This window comes from Megalobrama amblycephala, linkage group LG21 (genome assembly GCF_018812025.1).
Source record: "Megalobrama amblycephala isolate DHTTF-2021 linkage group LG21, ASM1881202v1, whole genome shotgun sequence".
In the NCBI taxonomy this organism is placed as follows: domain Eukaryota; kingdom Metazoa; phylum Chordata; class Actinopteri; order Cypriniformes; family Xenocyprididae; genus Megalobrama; species Megalobrama amblycephala.
In genome coordinates, this window is record NC_063064.1 from 21,990,932 (window position 1) to 22,009,603 (window position 18,672).

An 18,672-nucleotide genomic window follows, 5' to 3' on the forward strand; every position below is an offset into this window, starting at 1 on the left:
TGACAAAACAAAATAAACACCACTTGCACACCTTAAAATTTGCAGTCTTCAAGTGTCACATGATACTTCTAAAATACATATACTGATTTGGTGCTCAAACATTTCTTATTATTATCATTGTTAAAAACATTACACATCATTTTGTGTAAACTGCGATACAATTTTTAGGCTAAATAGCTCAATAAGGCTAGTTATTTGAAAAAAACACATTATAAATGTCTACACTGTCACTTTTGAGAAATTTAATGCATTCTTACTGAATAAAAGTATTAATTTATAAAAAAAATAGACAAATAAATAAAAAAATAAAAAAACTTTGACTGGTAGTGTATAAGAGAAGTCCTGCATACTGCTATAGCTTATAAAATCTAAAAATGTCCACTTATGCAAAAAGGAAAAGTTCTTATAAAATAAAAATAATCTGTTCAATTTCATATCAGTGGCTTATTTTATATTTTTGAACTAAAAAAAAAAAAACAAAACACGAGTGGCTGGTAAAATTCTGTATTTCACCAGTCACTGTGGCTTGTAGGCAAAAAAAAAAAAAAAAAAGTTAATTTCCTACCTTGCTGACAATCCTACTTAATGTGCTAAAATTAATCTCAAACTGCATATCTGTCTCCCCTAATACTGCATTAATATTTTTTGACCTTGATGAATTATCTATTCTTATTGACAGCATTTATTGATATTTCTTAAAAGCGTTGGCTAATGGAGTTCTATTGAGATGACTAAATGAGTTGCCACTGCCTGGATTAGCCCGGTCTCATCTCTCCAGCACAGCTAGAATTATCATAGAGAACAGACGTGTGCGTGCGCTGGGTCGTAAATTCCTGCTGCCGACATCTCAGGGGGGTTGTGGAGAGATGGAGGGCGATGACTGCACACAGACCTACATTCACCCCAGCCACGCTCGGTATATGTGCAAACTCACAAATATAGCAGCGCGCACTTCAGAGACAAAGGATCTCTCTAAAATAATAGTCGACGCCGGTCGGAGTGAGATTCACGCTCTCCTGCCTATTAAAAGCAACACTCGTATTGCTGTTATACAATTCTTAACACCAACTCCATAGCTTCGTTTTCCCATCAGTACACACTCTTTCCACCTATGAGATGCGTTTCTGCTGCAATATCCTGAAAGCCATTTTCCACATCACATAGTAGGACAGCATAGCACCTCAGTCTGTCTCTCACTATGCATCTAAACGCATAACACTTTCATAGAGACTGGCCGGCATTTGGTTTCAACTATGAAATCATTCATATAGTTTTATGTAAATAAAAAAGAAACAGAAGCACACCCAATTATCAAATTTGTCATTCCTCAGTTTAAACAAACGCTAACACACTACAGAATGTATATTACACCCTTTGTAAACTGATAGGTTGTTAGATCTTTAATATAATAGCCGTAACAATCCATGATATAGAGATGGAATGTGGCAATTAATGGCCATCATTGAGAACAGCGGTGGGTCGCTTCTTTCCACAAGGCTTTTGAAAAAAGGCTACATTCCAGCAAAATGGAAAGCCGTCTCCCGGTAAACGTGTCAGGGCAGCAACCTTGTACAGCGATTTCAGTGAATTCAGTGAAAAACGCAGAAATCCATTTGTTATGTCTGTCCACTGTGCAAAATGTGTACCGGGGGGAGGGGAAAGAAAAAAGAAGGGCTGATGTCATAAAAGGCATTACGGGTGCTAGCAAGCAATTTAACTTCGAGCCATCTTTCCAGGTACCACGGACAACGTGTGAACACGTTTTTAGCAAGAGAAAAAATAAGTTCGTTTTAAAGGAGTGACAGCACCACAATGACCCTCAAACTCACCTAAGATATCTGCAAACACAAAAAGCATTACACTTATGGAGGGAAGAAAACTTAAAGAAACAGGATTGATAAATATGCAGAAAATCTCCTGCTCTATAATCCACAGACAACAATAGGGCTGGGAGTTTATAAAACCACATGTTTGATTTGTTATTTTGATTACAGTTATCAAGTAAAAACTGCATGTATAAACATATTTTAAGGTGATTTTTAAACTTGCAAAATCATGTGTTGCTCTCATATCTACACAGACATAAATATCTGTTTCACAGAAGAGCAAAAGAGGGTGGGGGGTGTGAAAATATGCTCACCAACAGATAGACACACACACACACGAGCGCGAACAGGGCCGCGTCTCGCACGGATATGAACCGCATACATCTTGTCTGTCTGCAATAAAGCTGTGCTACCGATTCTATTGCCAATAAATGTCAACTGATTGGAAAGCTCATTCTAATATCAATTTCCATCTCCGCTCTTTAAAAGGCAATCAGCACGGCTTCATCTCTGTATATCATATGCTCCTTGAGATGGTGACACAGCAATGGCTCTCTCCAACATAATGGACTTCTATCAAGGCATCTGGCATGAATAATACAAGCCATGAAAGGGAGTTTTTTCCTCTATGGCTTGTGTGGCTGGATCTGGCAGGGTGAATATCAACACACTTCCTTCTCACACTTGTGTCTGCAAAAAGAGCCTTTATTTTCTTGTGTCTAGAGAGACAAGATACTGTGTCAAATATTAATGGTCATAAACAGATCCGAACGGCGCTTTGCAAAATAGCAGCGTGGCTGTTGCTTTGATATTTTTTCGAAATGTTCCTTGGCGAGGAAAAGCAGGAAAAAAAAAACCTTGACAGCATAAGAAATGAGAATAATTTCACACATTAACCTTGGCAGTCTCCTCTGACTAAATTCAGGGCTGATTTGGTACACTGATTGAATTTAAGTGGAGGGACGTCACTCGTGTGCATGCAAATGTCTCTGACGGGCAGAAAGCAAATAATGACAAATTAACTGACGCTTACAGTCTGCGCTTCGCCCCTTACCTTCCACCCGCTGCCGGCTTCCCTGTAATAGGGGAAATTGTCACAGATCCACTGGTAGATCTCGCTCAGTGTCATTTTCTTCTTTGGCGAGCTGTTGATGGCGAACGTGATGAGACTGGCGTAGCTGTACGGCGGTTTGCCGTCCTTGTGCTGCTGCACCTCTTCCTGGTCCAGTGTGGTGTTGGGGTCCAGCAGGGCGCTCTTCTTAGCCATGCCCGGCCCGTGAGCGTTCTGGGCGTCTGCTTTCTGAATGGCCGCCCGCATGGTCAGCTGCGGCAGCCAGTCCATGGAGGTCAAGCTGCTCTCCAGCTCCGACGTCATGGTGGCAGGTCGAGTGTCGGCGGCTGCGGCGAAGGAGGGGTGACGATCCGTTGCGGTGAGAATGAAGGGGCTCCCTCAGATCACTGTTTTTGTCAGCGTCACTCAAAAACGAAACCTGCGGAGAAGAGCAAGAGAGGGGATCATTATATTGCCCGACACTGTCAGGATATGAGCGATCACTTCTGAAGCATGCCGACACTTCAATAGTTAGAACCACTCCAGCTGGAACCAATGTCATTTTAATTAGCACATTCAAACAGGCAGCATTTCTCTTTGGAGAGAAGCTCCAGAACAGACGCTGATCTGCAGACAAACCAAAAAAAACAAAAAACACTGAGCTGCTCAGGCCGGCCAAGCCGTCTGGCCCACCTCCTACCTCCGGCCTGCACCCTGCAGCTGACTCACACAACAGTAATCTGAGCCGCAAACTGAGTAAATGCTGCGGAATTGTTTTCACAACTGCCAGCCAAATGGGGGATTGGTTCACAAGAAATTCCAATTCTCCTGAGGGTAGTGTAACCCTTTCGATCTCACTCTACCCTTCCCCCTCTCCATCTCGTCTGCAATGTAAACAGGCCTCAGAGTCGTCGTCGCTGTGTGGAACGGGCTCTTATTCCCGTCTGCGGCTGCACCCTACACCCACAAACAACCTTGTGTTTTAGGCACAATGCCCTCTCCGATTTAAAATAGCAGCAGACACGCTAGGCTCGTCCTGTCGCATAGGCACATAATCCATCCACACTCTATAGAACGTCTTATGGTGAAAATGACAACACGACTGGGAAAAAAGGCACCAGGGGAGGGAATATCCCACATATTATTCAGACGAACCTCAGTTTAAAAATACCTCCCCGGTTCTCTCGGGAACCGAAAGAGACTAGGGGTGTAACGATACGCTCAGGTCACGATACGATACGTATCTCGATACGGAGTTCACGATACGATACGTATCACGATATTTTGAACAAAATGAAACTGAAATTCAAACAAGATTTATTAAAAAAACATGAACAAATTTCAATAATTTTCCTTGTTGTACATACAAGATCACATTTCAATAAAATAAATAAATATAAAATTTTAATAAAAACCTTCTGTATTCAAATTAACAGCTGAATAGGGCTGTCTGTCACTGAAAAAAAATGTTAAATTTAACATGAACTTAGAATTATGAATAGGGGCCGTTCACATATCGCGTCTAAAAACGCGTGGAAGGCGCGGCCGCACCGCTTCTCCTTCTTTCCAAAGCGCTTGCGCTCCCGTGGCGTCGGTCGTTGCTATGCAACCATGAACTGAGCTCTCCAAGAGGATCAGGATGTTTCTGCTAAGGATAAATGATTTCTAGCCCTTGCATTAGTTTTACTACGAGATATATTGATGGAGATAAGATATAAAAACCACCATGTACAGCTATGATCAGCTGTTCGGCTGAGCTTTTGATGTTTTGTTACGGAAAGGCCATAGCTGATCGGTTGATTCTTGTCACACGACCTGCGGTGCGCTTGCGGCATTCTGAGAAGTTGGGAATTGCATGCGCGTCGCGACCGCGTTGATCCCATTATGAGCGCGCTTGCCGCGCGGCTACATTTGAAAATAATAACTGACTTGCACGCGGAAAAGACGCAATATGTGAACGGCCCCACAGAACTTCTTAAAGCAAAGCATCGCAAGCGTCTTTTGCTTTTCTGTGAGCACAGCTGTTCCTGTGCACTGCGGTGAAAGAAAGCCACGACTTTTCTCACGCGACCATGCAAGAGACTGACATGAGAAACGTTTAAACCTGCTTGCAAGATTCAATGTGTGCCCGAAACACTTACTGAACTAGAGAGCTGATTGAGACACACCATCTACGATAAATCGTTACACCCCTAATACTTATAGTAATTTAAAAATGTGGTAGCATTGGATCTGGACAGGAAGGATAACTCTGGGAGTTGGAAGGGGTGTGTCGCGATTCTGCCTTCTCACATCGCGATACAGGTTCGTGGACCTGCGTATCGCGATTTCGGTTTCATATCGCATATCGTTACAGCCCTAAAAGAGACGCCCTCATTGAAATTCCTCTGGAATGGCGGAAAGCAGCACAAGCCTCTGAAATCTGATAAATGAGATGTCTGTGAGGCCAGTTGTGACAGACACTTTTTTTCATCATGCTGTCATTTCCATAAAGGTGAGTCATGACCCTCTAATTTAAAAGATTTTTTCCAGCATGAGGATGGGACCCTCTGATCCAGCTGTATGAAGTGCAAACTTAAAATTCAAATTTAGCATCCTCGTCGTTCACATGCAGGAAATGAGCGCCTTTGGGCGCTTGTTAATTAAATTAAATCAAATCTATGCACAGTGGACTCAGTTTCTCATGCATCCAATCTGATTTTCACATAGACTGCAGAAATAAACTGCATCGACAAACTGAAACCACTGCATGTTGCAACTAACAGGCAACCATCAAAACATCCCAAAAGCAACGCCAGCAAAAACATATAAAAGGTAAGGCAAATAAGCACTTAATGGTAAAACCACACAGCCTTATCATGCTTTTGGATAAGCCTGTCTGTCAAATGCATAAATGTAAACATAAGGTTAGCCTGTATCTAAAGGTTTTCAAGGTCTATAAATCTATGCAAAAAGGTAAATGGCATTAATTGATTTCCTGTGGTGACATGCTAATGTCATGTAAAACTATTTTAAACAGAATTTTGTTTATTTTTTTCATAATGAATGCAACTTTTATGACCTTCAATTAAACTACAAACCCGATTCCAAAAAAGTTGGGACACTGTACAAATTGTGAATAAAAAAGCAATGCAATCATTTAAAAATCTCATAAACTTATATTTTATTCACAATAGAATATAGAGAACATATCAAATGTTGAAAATGAGACATTTTGAAATGTCATGCCAAATATTGGCTCATTTTGGATTTCATGAGAGCTACACATTCCAAAAAAGTTGGGACGGGTAGCAAAGGCCGGAAAAGTTAAATGTACATATGAGGAACAGCTGGAGGACCAATTTGCAACTTATTAGGTCAATTGGCAACATGATTGGGTATAAAAAGAGCCTCTCAGAGTGGCAGTGTCTCTCAGAAGTCAAGATGGGCAGAGGATCACCAATTCCCCCAATGCTGTGGCGAAAAATAGTGGAGCAATATCAGAAAAGAGTTTGAAGTTATCGTCATCTACAGTGCATTAAATCATCCAAAGATTCAGAGAATCTGGAACAATCTCTGTGCATAAAGGTCAAGGCCGGAAAACCATACTGGATGCGCGTGATCTTCGGGCCCTTAGACTGCACTGCACCACATACAGGAATGCTACTGTAAAGGGAAATCACAACATGGGTTCAGGAATGCTTCCAGAAAACATTGTCGGTGAACACAATCCACCGTGCCATTCGCCGTTGCCGGCTAAAACTCTACAGTTCAAAAAAGAAGCCATATCTAAACATGATCCAGAGGCGCAGGCGTTTTCTCTGGGCCAAAGCTCATTTAAAATGGACTGTGGCAAAGTGGAAAACTGTTCTGTGGTCAGACTAATCAAAATTTGAAGTTCTTTTTGGAAAACTGGGACGCCATGTCATCCGGACTAGAGAGGACAAGAACCCAAGTTGTTATCAGCTGCATCTCTGATGGTATGGGGTTGCATGAGTGCGTGTGGCATGGGTAGCTTACACATCTGGAAAGGCACCATCAATGCTGAAAGGTATATCCAAGTTCTAGAACAACATATGCTCCCATCCAGACGTCGTCTCTTTCAGGGAAGACCTTGCATTTTCTAACATGACAATGCCACATACTGCATCAATTACAACATCATGGCTGCGTAGAAGGAGGATCCGGGTACTGAAATGGCCAGCCTGCAGTCCAGATCTTTCACCCATAGAAAACATTTGGCGCATCATAAAGAGGAAGATGCGACAAAGAAGACCTAAGACAGTTGAGCAACTAGAAGCCTGTATTAGACAAGAATGGGACAACATTCCTATTCCTAAACTTGAGCAACTTGTCTCCTCAGTCCCCAGACATTTGCAGACTGTTATAAAAAGAAGAGGGGATGCCACACAGTGGTAAACATGGCCTTGTCTCAACTGTTTTGAGATGTGTTGATGCCATGAAATTTAAAATCAACTTGTTTTTCCCTTAAACATTTTCTCAGTTTAAACATTTGATATGTCATCTATGTTGTATTCTGAATAAAATATTGAAATTTGAAACTTCCACATCATTGCATTCTGTTTTTATTCACAATTTGTACAGTGTCCCAACGTTTTTGGAATCGGGTTTGTACATGAGAACCATTTATAGGGTTAGTTCACCCAAAAATGAAATTTCTGTCATTAATTACTCACCCTCATATCGTTCCAAACCCGCAAGACTTTCGTTCATCTTCGGAACACAAATTAAGATATTTTTGATAAAATCAGTTTTTTTTTTTTTTTTTTTTTTTTTTAATGTACCATAGAAAGCAAACGAAATTACCACATTCAAGACCCAGAAAAGTAGTAAAGACATTGTTAAAATAGTCAACGTGACTACAGTGGTTAAACCTTAATGTTATGAAGCGGCAAGAATACTTTGTGCACAAAAAATCAAAACAAAAATAACGACTTTATTAAACAATTTCGTCTCTCCCCTGTCATTCTTGATGTTGAAGACACGTTGCAGAGCTTCTGTGTTCTACGTTAGAACACAGAGTTATTATTGGCCGGCTCTTTCGCCAGCATCACACACATGCGCCGTGGTGCTCACATGAACAGCGTCAGCCAATAAAGAGCCAGCGTTCTGACGTAGAACAGGGAAGCTCTGCAACGTGTCTTCAACGTCAACTGCGTAGGAGAATGACAGGGGAGAGATGAAATTGTGGCATATTTGGGTGAACTAACCCTTTAACTACTAAGCCAAAAAATGGTGACATACACCATCGTTGACCAAAACAAAAAACGGTGAAGACACAAGTTGACCAAAACAATGCTAATGTACTTCAGGTGAACTTTTAAACACTTATTCATTACAATTCTAATAACAAAAAAGCTGATTAAATGTTAATTTGGACTTGCGATGAATATTTTAATATTTGTGAGGCTGCTCATGCCACATGTGCATAATATACAATGTATTTTAAGGCTGTGACTAATAAACTAATACAGTACAAAAATGCTAAATGATGCATGCAGAATGAGGCTTTCTGTGCACTTAATATTCACATCACCATCCCACAAACCACAAAAGTGTCCCTGCAATGACTCTGAATGATGAAATCTGCAGATAAGGGTTCAGGTCTCAAGCATCACCTACTTTGCTACAGGGCTGCTGCCATTTTGACTCCATGCACATCATCGAGATATGCTCCACACTCAGGAGTGCTGCTGTGTTAATTAGCTCACCTCTGCAGTGCCAGGCAGTAAAATGCAGTAAGCATCTCCCCTCATTAACAGTGGCACCTGTACAGATGACTCAGTTACAGACCCCACTCTGCAGAAGAGCATGCATTGACTGGCATGAAAAAGGGATATGGCTGGTGGCCATAACACACACATCCACAGAGTTAGGCAGTTCAGCCTACTAATGCCAGTAAACCCCTAGGAATTGATTTCAACAAATGCATGCCACTGCTTTGAAAATACTTTGTTGGAATCAAAATGATATACTATTTACAACACAGAAGACATAACTAAAACTGAAATAAATATAACTTAAAGCTCAATTTAGTTAAAAAATTACAAAAATGACTAAAGCATTTAACAAAATTTCTAATACTAAAATTAAAAGCAAAATTTAAAATAGAAATTAAATAAAAATAAATAAAAGCAAACGAGTGGCGGTCATATAGGTATCAGCCAATAAAACTTAATTAAATATCCACAACAAATTACTAATATGGTTAAATATTCTAATATTCATCATGTTACTGGTTAGTATTTAGCAATATTTGAGAAATCCCAAGGTAAAATATACAAAAGGCAAATAGGATCCTACTGTAATTCAAAGATGACAATTACTCTGGAGTAATCTCCTTCCAAAACTCAGTATCATCCGATCACAGTGCTAAAAGAGAACGTTAATTGCTTTGGCACACCGTATGCTCTCTCAGACGCCGTTTCTACGAGTCAAAGTGTGAACAATAAATATTTACTTTACGGAACAAACGCGAGCAAACTTGTGTGTGTACATGGATGTGTGGATTAGTAAGCAGACTTGCGGTGGAGAAGGCCCCGTCGGGGGGATGGTAACTTGGCTTCAGCAGAGGGGAATCACTCTCTGTGAGCTCCTTCCACAGTGCCTGAAGACCTGGCACACCGCTTCACAACAACAACAGTGATGTAACCTAGTAACAAGCCCTTGGCTTTTCTACTCCTAACCGAAACTCTGGCCATGTCTTCCATATCAACAACATTATTACGCCGTGTAGAAAGGCGTGTGTTGTCTTAGCGATCATGAAAGGGAAAACAGGGAGGGGTGGGAAACACGCTCACCTGCCCCAGAGTAAAAAGGAGATTCCTCATTTTTTCCAGTGCCCCAGGCGCTGATCTCGAGTTATTTTTGAAAACAAGAATAACTAAAATAGCAACGGCTCATTGTTGTGCCTGAATGTTGAGTGCTGTAATTGTTCGCTGCGGCCGGCTCGAAGACTCATCTTCATTAAATGGAAAAGTAGGTAACAGCAACAGCTTTTAAATGTCAGTCTTCCCTCTCCATTAAAGGCTTAATGGTTGCATTGAAACCACCCCCAGGATGAGAACATTAATAACCCAGTCGTTACTCGCATTTTTAGGATGTGTCAATTATCGCTCCGCAGCGCATACTGCCAGCCGAGTGCATTGTTCAGCTTATTACAGCCTGCAGCAGATCAGGGCTTGTCACAGTGAGACCGCCGCTCATCCTGGCCTATCGGATGCCAGCACTGATCTCAGGCCTGCCAGAGATGCTCCTTTAAGGCAGCGTGCACAGACTGGGAGATCTGAGGTGTCGGAGGAGCCCTGTTCCAGTAACGAGGTCTGGCAGATACACATTGGCTGGGGTGCTGTGTCCTCAGAGCGCCAGTCTCATTGCTTTACATGAGGGCAGATCCCCACCTCCCCGGCTCAGCAGTCTACAGGGGCCGCATGCATGTACTCCATAATTAATCTGCCAGTCACAGCAAAGTGCCACTCTGGCTGGAGAGAAATGGAGAGCTGCGCACATCCGAGCAGCTGATAATCATAAATGTGGCACCGTGTTAATGGTAGGTTAACGTAAAAGCTGCAGGATTTTAAAAAGCCCAGAGGGCCAGGAATGCAGCTAAGACAAATGGACACTGAATTCGAATAAGTATTTCAGCCTGATGTGCTCGTACGCAGAGGATGCGTCAAGTGAAAAATGTCAATTGCCAAATTGTAAAAACATCCACTAATAAATCAAATCACTGTCATTTTTACAAAAAAAGCAAGTCAATTTGTATTTTAATCATCTTTACATGATATATAAGACAATGCAGCATTATCCAGCTTCTCTTGTTAACTGTGCTTTTTAAATGCACAAGTACCTAATACACTACTTTACATTCAAAGTAATGGCAATATATTTCATACATTTGATTAGCAGTGACACAATGTAAGGTAACAGATTTCACAAAATAAATACACAGAGATGCGTACTTATCAGTCGATCATGATATGAATCTTAGCTTCTGCTTTTGCAAAGTCTAGGTCCCTGTTGTCCTAAACAAGCACTGCGACTTGAAAAATGATCCATTATTGCTATATTAATTGGGATTAAAGCATGAATATCACACAATATTTGTTAGCTGGGTACTGCATGATAAGCTACACCCAGTTTAATATAAATTAGCATTTTAAATTTTTTTTTAAATATTATATTGGCTTATTCCAGGTTGAAAAACATAAGTGTGCAACAGTCGAATTTGGTTCGAATTGATTTTTAACAATAACTTATAAATTGAAAAAGACAGAGCTACACATTAAAACCGAATACTAATTTTATCTGATTTTTATATCCTTTTTTTGTGCCTTCAAATCAAAGTCTGTAATGTTGCGATTCAACTCATAGCTAGTTGGCTTGGTTCATGACTTATTTTTTTTCCCTATCCCTATGAGTAAAATACTTTCAGAACCAAGGCTGCTGGAAAAGTGAATAGGCACTGTTGTACTCTATTGGTCACTAGCTGGATTATTTTAATTTAGCTGAATCAGGAAGACATTTGATGTTTAACCGTTTCAACCTATTTAACAAAAACGAAATGACACACATCTAGAAATTAAAACAACGACAACAACACATCATGACTGAAATGTTAGTCCATCAGATTGCCAAATGATGATTATTTGTTGTACGACCTTCACAGAAAATGCCTAAATATTCTGAACAAGGCTCAAGACTGCTGGATGTAAAATGTAAAGAGCAAAAAGGTACAACAGACAATTTTGTTCTTACGACTGAATTGTATATCAGCCTCCAGCTGCAGATATTGCACTGGTGCCTACTGAGAGATCAAAAAAATAAAAACTTACAGGCTAATCAGCTGCAGGATGTCACATGGGGTTAAAAGCAGAGACAACAGGCTTTGTAACCTCTGATGCAGATACACTCAAATAATTACTGAAAAGGGAGGAAGGAATTTGAATTTATGCAAGAGTAATTATGCCATTTGGGGATATTAGAGAGATTTTCTCAGCAGTCTGCCACCACTCGCAGTGCTTTTCAGAGCCGGGCGACTAAGAGCTGCACACGCTGACAAACACAAGGCCTTCGGCTCATTGTGCAATCTGCGGGCCCTTACAAAATGACGCTCAGCATTCCAGTAATTCAATAAGCCCTTCCAGTGAATTACAACCCTGATCAGGAAGGGGGATTGTCTCTGTGTCCCTGGCAGCTAGGCTAGGAGGTGCCCTTTGTGTATGGAGCGGTGCCGCTGCCCTGACACCAACCATGCGAACCCAATTACACTGCTTTGTGAGCCCGCGGCCCCCATATTAACACATATTCTCCCCTGAGAAGCGTCGACCAGTGCCAGCCTGGCAGCCATTCGCCAGAGCCCACTGTTGAATCTCAAATAAAGCACTTAAGGCTCTGGCAAAATAATCATTTGTCCCTGGCATTCTTGAAAGCCCCCTTTCTCATCAGAATTCCCTGTTCCTTTCTTGGCAATTAAATGCTAAGCTCTTCGACTCTCTGCAGCAGGCAGCACAATGGGACCTCAGAGCTGCAGCAGACACAAGCCAATGCTCACTAGCATTATTAAAATGAAATAAGAGACATTCACATTCACATTTACATGTAGCATTCAATTGCATTGTTTTTTTGGATGGCGAAGCTCTGATAAATTACTTGATTTTGTCTCAACTAAATCAACATCAATTGCTCTCATCTAGGTTTATTGAAAATCAACTACTTGAAGACACGTGAAAAGACCACACTAAATCTCATTCATATGTCATATATTTTGCAATTCCAAAATGTATTCCTTTGGAATATTCTGACAGTTTATCGTGATCTGTCTGGTTTAAATCTGTCACACTTTAACTATTTAGTCACAAAGAGCGAATAAACAAGGACTGAATGGCTTCAGCCGTTTCAAGTTCATCTCACGTAGGCCTAAAATCGTCAACACTTGGGATGACATTAACACTTGGGTTATAATTAAACCCGTTTTGCTTTTCAATCAATATCCAATCTCTCAGAAGTAATTAACAACATATTAAAGAGTTTATTGCCTGGCAGAGCTGGCTGCTGCTGCATCATTAACTGTTAAAATGTGACTCTTTGACACCTACAGTCATTTCGCAGCTTTTTACTGCAACAACCCCCCCCTTCTCTTGGCTGTCATTTCGGCACCCCTCTCAAAAAGAAACACATTACCTTCCGGCGGGTGCAGATTCACATTAAGACTCACACACAATGGCTGATACCAAAAAAGAAGTGGCAGAATGAGTGAGAGTAAAAGAAAGTATAATCAGTCACAACCACAATGCACAGTAATTATGATTCTGCTAAAAGGACAAGCACCTTGATGCAACATTAAATCAGATGTTTAAAAATTAAAACGAGCAATAATGCAGATTTCAGCCTGAACACATGCTGAGACAAAAATTCATAATGAATCTGAGGTTGTGAGCACGGTGCATGATGTGTCACAGGGGGCTAATCCCTTAGGAAATGAAGAACTGAGACAACATGACTCAGAGGGGGAATACCAGCGAGGGTTGATGAAAATATGAAATAAATTTGGTGATTTCAAACCCACGCACTTTAGCATTACAGATGAAACCTAGGTTACTCTCTGCAAGTTGGCAAGTAAAAAAGGGTCAGATTACAGGCTAGAAATGTGAGTGTTCAGTGTTAGGAATCGTATTGTCTGCCACAGGGAATATTGCTATTTCTCTATTAATACAAATACCCTTGCACAGAGTATATAAAACTGAGCCAACTGATGTATTTGAAGCACAATGCATTTCTGATCAGAAAACAAATACTTATTTTAAGTTACTGCATCTGGGGAAAACCCTTTCGTATGACGACCAATTCAAAGAGCAACAGTTACTGTTCAAAAGCAGCCACCCACTATAAAGACTTACCCTTTTCCCAGAATGATAATGCATCGGAATCTGTGGTTGCACAACGCCGCAGCACACTAGAGATTAGAGGATTAAGTCACAGGCCAGTAGTTTCATCTTTTGTTGATGTTCCAGCTTAGCCATCACTTTTCAAAGACAATGCAGGAAAGGAGCCATGTCATATGAGGCAAGGGGCACGTGTTGTCAATATGCTACTGTCCCAGGGACACTTTAAGAAATGGTTAATGCACACAAAAATGTACAAAATAAATGAATGAAGTATGCCTACATGAAGCAGGTGACAGGGAAGGAATCGACTGGACAGACCAGCAGAGGAATTTGACCAGGGATTCCTGGTCACGCAGCTTTATAGTTACACCCAGTCATAAATTCCTCTGAATTATGCCATATATAGAGAGTCCGGACCGAGTCATACTCGTACTCCCATCAGAAGGTTGGGTTCAGTTCTGTTGGTTGTACTGTAACCGCTTTCACAAAAAACAACAGAAACGAATAGTAACAAATTTGACGTAGTTAAACAAACAGTTTACAAGACCAGCTTTGATGTGCCCAATGACTAAGAAACCCACCCAACCATATACTTTATGGGTGAGAATATATAGCTCTCTCATTATTCATCAAGGGCAAGTTGTTTACATACAGTTAATAAAAAATGCTTTCAATGTAATAAAATGAGGAGGTGTTTATGCTGTCCCACTACAAAGGAAAAGTATCAATCTCAATATCTAATAACACTAATAATGGAATCTGTGGAAGTGGGAAAAAAAAATTAGTTAAGCTAATTAATGGGTTTATGAGGCTGCTTTTGGTTAAAAAAAAAAAAAAATCCCCACTGACCATATATATATATATATATATATATATATATATATATATATATATATATATATATATATATATATATATATATATATATATATATATATATATATATATATATATATATATATATATATATATATATATATATTTTTTTTTTTTTTTTTTTTTTTTTTGTTTTTGTTTTTGATTTCTTCATTTTAGTCTATTCTCATTTTTACAAACCAATATCGATTCTTAAATCCCAAGAATCGATGTCTATCTGTTTTCAGTTGATGAATGAACAATGCCTCCAATCCAATGAATCACAATAAGCTTTGTGCTTTGTTACTTTTGATATGAAACAAAGTCTCAGATTTCAAATTCTGCCCAGTTTATTATGAAATTTAAAAAAATAAATACCATTTTGGCACTGTTTAATGTGGCGTGACAGATCGCTGTAGCGCCTCAGTTCAAGAGAAGTGGTAGCGCGAAGCACACATGAACTGACCATCTCCTCTGCTTTAACAGCAGTTACTGTGCGAAATAAACATGAATGAACATCTGAAGGTATGTTAAAAGAGAGTACAACTTCCATATCTTGTCTCATGTAATCCATCAATTAGCATTGCAACAGTGGAAAGATGTCAATAAAACAGCTTGTAAAAATGTGTCATTTACCTCAGAAAAGCCATTCACTCACCATAAAATCGTTAGTCAGCTACAAAAATGAACTCTAGAGAGCAGAATTTTGCTATGTTCTTCAATATTTAAATTATGACAGCCACCATTTAAATGTTTTTATTTCATAAAACGAATTGGAGTAGAATATAATTACATAACTGTATATAATTGTAATTGTATAAATAGAATATAATGATGTAATTGTAAAGTTAGTGTTATAGCTTCTTCCTTGAGAGTAATTTAAGTGTTTGTATACAAATCAGTTCATTTCAATCTTCAATATTATAGTAGGTATAGTTCTATAGTATAGAAAATTTGCAATGTACTGTACCTAATATATATCCAAAATAATCAATATCAAATTGCAAGCTTGTGAATAGAAATCGAAATCAAATCGAATCGTGAAATGTGTCAACACTCAACGCCCAGCCCTACAAACCAGAAAGAAAGAAAAAAAAAAAAACATAAGAGCTTTCAAAAACAACTATTTAGGACTGTCAGTCAAACTCAAGCTCAACACAGAATTGAATAATGTCAGAATCAAACCTTAAATGCAGTCGAATGACACCGATCCATTACTACAGGAAACTATGTCAAAGACCACACATTGGCTTGACATCCCCATCTAACCATCCCCTAATTAGGATGTAAATGATCCATGGAGAGCAACAGGGGAACGGGTGTAAGTTCTCTGAGACAGCACCTTGATGACTGGGGGGACTCCACATAAGGTCATGTTACGCCAAGGTTGGAGTGTCCACTCTTGCTCTCGGCTCTGCAGTGGAGGCAGTAGCAGACATTTAGACTGAAGGAGGAACTCAAGCTAACAGACCAGCAAAAGGCTGCAGTATGAGATGTCTTCAGAAAAGGAAAGTCTAGTTGTGCATGGAAACTCTTAATGCATGACACAGGCTGGGCATCCACAGCGATTACCTGAGGATATAATCCCATCTATGACTTGGTCTAAATTAATTACAGAGAGATCATATAAAGAGAAATTCAAACTCTTGATATTAACAATCTCTGGTTAAAGTTGCAGCGAGGATCAAAAATTAAAGGTGCCCTAGATTCAAAAATTGAATTTACCTCAGCATAGTTAAATAACAAGAGTTCAGTACATGGAAAAGACATACAGTGAGTCTCAAACTCCATTGTTTCCTCCTTCTTATATAAATCTCATTTGTTTAAAAGACCTCTGAAGAACAGGCGAATCTCAACATAACACCGACTGTTACGTAACAGTCGGGGTGTACGCCCCCAATATTTGCATATGCCAGCCCATGATCGAGGCATTACACAAGGGCAGCCAGTATTAAAGGCAGGGTAGGTAAGAAATTTTGTTCCAAATTTGTTTAAACTTTCTATATATATACATGCATAATTAAAATGTAAGAACTCTGGTAAAAAGAGTATAAAAATCGAGTGACTCTAGACCGTTTAATCTGTATTAAACACAGCTCATTATTTCCATCCGGGACGAAACATAGGATTGGCTTAGGCGGCTGTCACTCTCTCGCAACCATGGCAACCACCCTTTTGCCACACATGACCTGCCCACTTGCGCGCGCACGTTTGATTTGGGGAATCCAAGAGGCACGGATCCTAGGAATACCAAAACAATGGCAGAGAAACAGCAAGCTAAATTCACAGTATCGGCCTATGCAGTTAGTGAAGGCAAACCAGGCAAAAAAAGGAAGACAGTAACAGTACAAGAAAAGGCAATGAACAAAAAGTCTTTGGATAAACAAAGAAATAAAACGCGAGTTAATATCGGCGTGGCTTTCCAGCGATGGCGAGAACTGAGGGAACTCAAGGGGCTGAAAAGTGACTCCTTGATGGCTTTATTTCTGCTGGACAGGTAAATCTTTCTTTTTGTATTTTGATCATACATATTTTTTTGTTTATTTTTTCATGAAGCATGTGTCATTAGCACACGTAGCTGCGTAATATAGCTAACATAACATTACTTAGCGAGCCGTAGTAGAGACGATAAATAATGATAGCTATAGTGTTGAATTGTGCATAATTTTACCCTCTGTCTAAGTCTTTTACCATGTTCACCTGCAAGTTTACCTGCACGTTTTTTTCGCCTTTGTTTTGTTTTTATATTCTCTACCTATGTTTACTGATGTCTTTATCTTGTATCTGTGTGTGTCGTACACACTTTGTTGTATGTGTGTGTTATTATTTTGTGTCTGCAATGCAGTTGTGAGTTGATATTTGAGTGTATGTTACTCTGTTGATCTGTAGAACAACGTATATGTTATGAATCTTACACGAAATTCATCTTCATCACAGTGTAAATGATGGTAATGGAAAAACGTGTATCATGCAACCTGTTTTTAGCTTTGCCTTATAGATAACTAGCTCGTTAGCGAATCAAAAAATATATATTTTAAACTTTACCAATATCAATATGCTAGCTTGATAGTGAGTACTAAAATACATCTTGTTTGTTTATCTTCATAATTTTAAAGTTATTTTTATTACATGTGATTCTGACATGATGTCACTACATGCACTGTGCTCCTTCCTCTCCGCTCGTCTCAGGTAAATAATGCGTCTTCCAGCTCAGTGGTCGGAGTCACACGTTCATGCGTTTTGGGGGCGTGGCTTTGGAAGGAGCCCAGAAGGGAGGGGGTGGAGTGAATGGAAATAATGAGCTGTCTTTAAAACAGTCGTGAGAGGTCTACAGACACTCGATTTTTATACTTTCTTTTTCAGAGTACTTACATTTTAATTATGTATTGATATATAAATAAAGTTTAAACAAATTTTGAAAAAAAGTTTTTTATACATTTTTTTGCCTACCCTGCCTTTAACGTCTGGATGTGCACAGCTGAATCATCAGACTAGGTAAGCAAGCAAGAACAATAGCAAAAAATGGCAGATGGAGCAATAAAACCTGACATGATTCATGATAACATGATATTTTTAGTGATATTTGTAAATTGTCTTTCTAAATGTTTCATTAGCATGTTGCTAATGTATTGTTAAATGAGGTTAAAGTTACCATCGTTTCTTACTGAATTCACGGAGACAAGAGCCGTCGCTATTTTCATTTTTAAACACTTGCAGTCTGTATAATGCACAAACACAACTTCATTCTTTATAAATCTCTCCAACAGTGTAGCATTAGCCGTTAGCCACGGAGCATAACCTCAAACTCATTCAGAATCAATGTAAAGATCAAAATAAACACTGTACTTACGCGATTAGACATGCTGCATGACGAACACTTTGTAAAGATCCATTTTGAGGGTTATATTAGCTGTTTGAACTTTTGTTGTGTTTAAGTTGTGTTGTATGTTGTTTAAGGCAAGCGCGAGCTCTTGGGGCGTGGAGCACGAGAATTAAAGGGCCACACACCCGGAATCGGCTCATTTCTAATTATGCCCCAAAATAGGCAGATAAA

At 39.5% G+C, this 18,672-nt stretch overlaps 1 protein-coding gene across 2 annotated transcripts in view; it reads right to left on the bottom strand.

The window, feature by feature from the left end:
• Positions 1-18,672, bottom strand: part of foxj3 (forkhead box J3) — a 95,711-nt gene that overhangs the window by 53,016 nt on the left and 24,023 nt on the right. For both annotated transcript variants that reach the window (XM_048173461.1, XM_048173460.1), the window contains exon 2: positions 2,881-3,316. In XM_048173461.1, the coding sequence (XP_048029418.1) occupies positions 2,881-3,201 (321 nt within the window). In that variant the 5' untranslated portion in view covers positions 3,202-3,316. The remainder of the gene's footprint in view (positions 1-2,880; positions 3,317-18,672) is intronic.